Below are 5,574 nucleotides of genomic sequence, written 5' to 3'. Positions count from 1 at the left end.
TTGGGGGGGCTGTGGCTGCTGGTGGGGATGCTGGGAGGGGCTGGGGGTGGCTGTGGCTGCTCGGGGGGGCTGTGGCTGCTGGTGGGGCTGTGGCTGCTGGGGGGGCTGTGGCTGCTGGGGGGCTGTGGGCTGCTGGTGGCGGGCTGTGGCTGCTGGTGGGGCTGTGGCTGCTGGTGGGCGCTGTGGGCTGCTCGGTGGGGTGCTGGTGGCTGCTGGTGTGGGGCTGTGGCTGCTGGGGGGATGGGCTGCTGGGGGGGGATGCTGGAGGGGGCTGCTGGTGGGGGGGCTACTGGGGCTCATCTTGCTCCAAAGTGTGGTTTGTACCAGTCACCTTCCCATGTCTCTCCCCGTCTCCTGTCTCAGTGCTCCCTGGCCTGTCATAAGAAGTGTCTGGAAACTCTGGCCATCCAGTGTGGTCATAAGAAGCTGCAGGGAAGACTACATCTGTTTGGGATAGACTTTACCCAGGCAGCTAAGAACAGCCCAGACGGGATCCCCTTCATCATCAGGAAGTGTACCTCTGAGATCGAGGACAGAGCACTCAACCTCAAGGTAAAAACAAGGTTAGAAACGAGAGAGAGAGAGAGAACAGCCTGCAGTCTAACTTTGATTTCTAAATGTGAGGTAAAATAATGTAGGAAGTTAGCTAGCGCTAAGGACATCTGCATAATGGGCATCTGCAATAGCAGCGGTATCTTCATCCTGGTGCTGGGGACCATAAAAGGGGTTCACATTTTAGTTGTTGCCCTAGCAATACACTGACGATTCCACTAATCAACTCATCAGACATTTTTCGCAGATTTTGAATCAGGTGTGTGTAGCGTCGGTCAACAACTAAAATGTGAACCCTTTACGTCCCAGGATGAAGATACACTGTGTTAGAGCACTAACTAAATCTGAGGTATCTGGTTGGATATCTGGCCAGGGTATCTGTGATGGTATCTGCCAGGTATCTGTGATGGTATCTGGCCAGGGTATCTGTGATGGTATCTGGCCAGGTATCTGTGATGGTATCTGTGCCAGGGTATCTGTGATGGTATCTGGCCAGGGTACTGTGATGGTATCTGGCAGGTATCTGTGATGGTATCTGCCAGGGTATCTGTGTGTGTATCTGGGGGTATATGTGTGATGGTATCTGGCCAGGGTATCTGTGATGGTATTCTTGGCCAGGGTATCTGTTGATGGTATCTGGCCAGGGTATCTGTGATGGTATCTGCCAGGGTATCTGTGATGGGTATCTGGCCAGGGTATCTGTGATGGGATCTGGCCAGGGTATCTGTGATGGGATCTGGCCAGGTATCTGTGATGGGATCTGGCCAGGGTATCTGTGTGATGTGGTACTGGCCAGGGTATATGTGTGATGGTATCTGGCCAGGGTATCTGTGATGTATTGGTCCAGGATCTGTGATGGGATCTGGCCAGGGTATCTGTGATGGGATCTGGCCAGGGTATCTGTGATGATTGGCCAGGGTATCTGTGATGGGATCTGGCCAGGCGCGTATCTGTGATGGGATCTGCCAGGTATCTGTGATGGATCTGGCCAGGGTATCTGTGATGGGATCTGGCCAGGGTATCTGTGATGGGATCTGGCCAGGGTATCTGTGATGGGATCTGGCCAGGGTATCTGTGATGGATCTGGCCAGGATTGGGATCTGCCAGGGACTGTGATGCAGGGATCTGTGACGGGATCTGTCCAGGGTATCTGTGACGGGATCTGACCAGGGTATCTGTGACGGTATGGCCAGGGTATCTGTGTGACGCGGATCTGGCCAGGGTATCTGTGTGACGGGATCTGGCCAGCGGGATCTGGCCAGGGTATCTGTGACGGATCTGGCCAGGGTATCTGTGACGCGGATCTGGCCAGGGTATCTGTGACGGGATCTGGCAGGGTATCTGTGACGGGATCTGCCAGGGTATCTGTGACGGTATCTGTGACGGTATCTGGCCAGGGTATCTGTGACGGTATCTGTGACGGTATCTGGCCAGGGTATCTGTGACGGGATCTGGCCAGGGTATCTGTGACGGTATCTGGCCAGGGTATCTGTGACTGTATTTGGCCAGGGTATCTGTGACGGATTGGCAGGGTATCTGGACGGGATCTGGCCAGGTATCTGTGCGGATCTGGCCAGGTATCTGTGACGGGATCTGGCCAGGGTATCTGTGACGGGATCTGGCCAGGGTATGTGCTGACGGTATCTGGCCAGGGTATATGTGTGACGGTATCTGGCCAGGGTATCTGTGTGACGGTATCTGGCCAGGTACTGTGTGACGGATTGGCAGGATCTGTGTGTGACGGTATCTGGCCAGGGTATCTGTGTGTGACGATTCTTGGCCAGGTATCTGTGTGTGACGGTATCTGGCCAGGGTATCTGTGTGTGACGGTATCTGGCCAGGTATCTGTGTGTGACGGTATTCTGGCCAGGGTGATCTGTGTGTGACGGTATCTGGCCAGGGTATCTGTGATGTTGGTGATCTGGTATATTGTGTGTTTTTGTCCAGGGAATCTACCGTGTGAACGGGTCTAAGTCTCGTGTGAGAAGCTGTGTCAGGCGTTGAGAACGGCAAGGACCTGGTTGAGCTCTCTGACCTCTCACCCCACGACATCCGGCAACGTGCTCAAACTCTACCTGAGACAGGTGGGACAGTTTTAAATTTCAAATGGGGATAAAGAACATCCTTGTTTTACACCACTAGATCGTTCTCAATATAATAATGTACAACCCATTTCCCAAAGATATTGATTGATTTTCTCGATTGATTTGTATCTTCTGTAGTTACCAGAGCCGCTGATCCTGTACCGTTACTATAATGAGTTCATCGGATTGGCCAAGGAGAGCCAGAGGGTGATCATCGAGGAGAAGGCTGCAGCCAGGGCCCTCCAGGACCAGGGGCGCGCCAGGGGGAGGAACAACCCCGACCAGGAGCACCCAGCCTGGGGTAGAGGGAGAGGCAGCCTCCCCTGAGAACCAGCCAGCCTGGAGGAGACCAGCCCAGTATCAAACTCAATCGGTCATCTTTAAGATTAGGGACCTGTTACGACAGCTACCTCCTGCAAACTACAAGACCCTACGCTTCCTCGTCGCACACCTACACAAGTAAGAGATGGGATATATACACCTACACACTACAGAACCCTTTCCTCATAGCTCACCTACACATTACAGAACCCTTTCCTCAAGCTCACCTACACACTACAGAACCCTTTCCTCATAGCTCACCTACACATTACAGAACCCTTTCCTCATAGCTCACCTACACACTACAGAACCCTTTCCTCATAGCTCACCTACACATTACAGACACCTTTCCTCATAGCTCACCTACACACTACAGAACCCTTTCCTCATAGCTCACCTACACATTACAGAACCCTTTCCTCATAGCTCACCTACACACTACAGAACCCTTTCCTCATAGCTCACCTACACATTACAGAACCCTTTCCTCATAGCTCACCTACACCACTACAGAACCCTTTCCTCATAGCTCACCTACACACTACAGAACCCTTTCCTCATAGCTCACCTACACTACAGAACCCTTTCCTCATAGCTCACCTACACTACAGAACCCTTTCCTCATAGCTCACCTACACTACAGACCCTTTCCTCATAGCTCACCTACACACTACAGAACCCTTTCCTCATAGCTCACCTACACACTACAGAACCCTTTCCTCATAGCTCACCTACACATTCAGAACCCTTTCCTCATAGCTCACCTTACACATTACAGAACCCTTTCCTCATAGCTCACCTACACATTACAGAACCCTTTCCTCATAGTCTCACCTACACATTACAGAACCCTTTCCTCATAGCTCACTACACATTACAGACCCCTTTCCTCATAGCTCACCTACACATTACAGAACCCTTTCCTCATAGCTCACCTACACATTACAGAACCCTTTCCTCATAGCTCACCTACACACTACAGAACCCTTTCCTCATAGCTCACCTACACTTACAGAACCCTTTCCTCATAGCTCACCTAACACCTACAGAACCCTTTCCTCATAGCTCACCTACACACTACAGAACCCTTTCCTCATAGCTCACCTACACTACAGAACCCTTTCCTCAATAGCCTCACCTACACTACAGAACCCTTTCCTCATAGCTCACCTACACTACAGAACCCTTTCCTCATAGCTCACCTACACACTACAGAACCCTTTCCTCATAGCTCACCTAACACTACAGAACCCTTTCCTCATAGCTCACCTACACTACAGAACCCTTTCCTCTAGCCACACACTACAGACCCTTTCCTTCATAGACTCACCTACACACTACAGAACCCTTTCCTCATCTAGCTCACCTACACACTACAGAACCCTTCCTCATAGCTCACCTACACACTACAGAACCCTTTCCTCATAGCTCACCTTACACACTAACAGAACCCCTTTCCTCAATAGTCCTCACACTACACCAAGCTCATACACACTAGCAGACTTTCCTCATAGCTCACCTACCACACTACAGAACCCTTTCCTCATAGCTCACCTACACACTACAGAACCCTTTCCTCATAGCTCACCTACACAGGTAAGATATGGCTAGAAATGCACCAAACCAAGGTTATTGTAGTTTTGTGTTTGATATTTGTTTTGTATTTCTAATCGTTTATAAAAATGTTTTAGTTTGTTATTTTTTCGACTTGATTTACTAGGTTTTATTCAGTTTTAGTTTAATAAAAACATTCCTATTTCATTTTTTATCTATAATTTAATTTCAGTTGTTGTGTTGGAGACAGAAAGTAGCTTCTGCATGGGAGCCTCGGAGTAAGTTATGTGTTTTGGGCAGGATGTCGGATTCTCTTGGACATTTCCCGATGCAAAACCTTTGCAGTGGTTTTAGTGAAGGTAGAGGATGTAAACTAGTCARTTGCAAAATGCACTCCCTTAAAAATAACTTCTGTGTTCTCCATCTAGCTAGCTAGCTACTACTTTGCTACTACTTTGTGTCGGGGATGTTGACGCCYGGGTAGCAAGCTGATAAGGCCGTGACGTCCCCGGATAAGGCAGTGACTCGCTTCCATGTTCCATAGGGATGTATAAGAGATCATTATATGGAAATAACCATGGACATTGCTATTGAGGGCTTCCACCATTTTAAAGTAGTCAACTGGGTGGGGGTTTCCTATGGGTTGAGAGTGATCAGCCAATGATCAGAGAACGTTGTCTTCTTCAAATTGGTTTGCCAAGTTTGTAAATGTCTTTAAGCTGCATCACCGCCATCTAGTGGCTACAATAAATTAATGACACAAGAATTGGTTTAGTACTCCAGCACTGCAGGCTGAAAAGACACTTTTTACTGAGATTAGTGTTCTGCACAGCCACAACATATTTCTGCCTTTGCTGGCATATCTTACCTTTTTCTATTTGAAGACCATGTACATCGTGTTACAGGACGACTAGCAGAGTTACGCTGACTAACTATTAGTATGAACGGTGATATCGAAGACGGTTCAATAGTTTAGAAACTCTGGGGCCAGGTGTTCCTGCTACCTCAGTGGTTTAGAAACTCTGGGGCCAGGTGTTCCTGCTACCTCAGTAGTTTAGAAACT

General features: G+C 49.3%; 1 protein-coding gene across 1 annotated transcript in view; it reads left to right on the top strand.

The window, feature by feature from the left end:
- Positions 1-2,847: 2,847 nt before the first annotated feature.
- Positions 2,848-5,574, top strand: part of LOC112075175 (rho GTPase-activating protein 29-like) — a gene marked incomplete at its 5' end in the record, with an annotated part of 16,877 nt that continues 14,150 nt past the window's right edge. Inside the window, one exon of the mRNA XM_070440789.1 lies at positions 2,848-3,095. Within this exon, the coding sequence (XP_070296890.1) occupies positions 2,848-3,095 (248 nt within the window). The remainder of the gene's footprint in view (positions 3,096-5,574) is intronic.

Source organism: Salvelinus sp. IW2-2015, unplaced genomic scaffold (assembly GCF_002910315.2).
Source record: "Salvelinus sp. IW2-2015 unplaced genomic scaffold, ASM291031v2 Un_scaffold3015, whole genome shotgun sequence".
NCBI lineage: Eukaryota > Metazoa > Chordata > Actinopteri > Salmoniformes > Salmonidae > Salvelinus > Salvelinus sp. IW2-2015.
The sequence above is the reverse complement of the archived record's forward strand: the minus strand, read 5'-3'. Positions and strand labels throughout refer to the sequence as shown.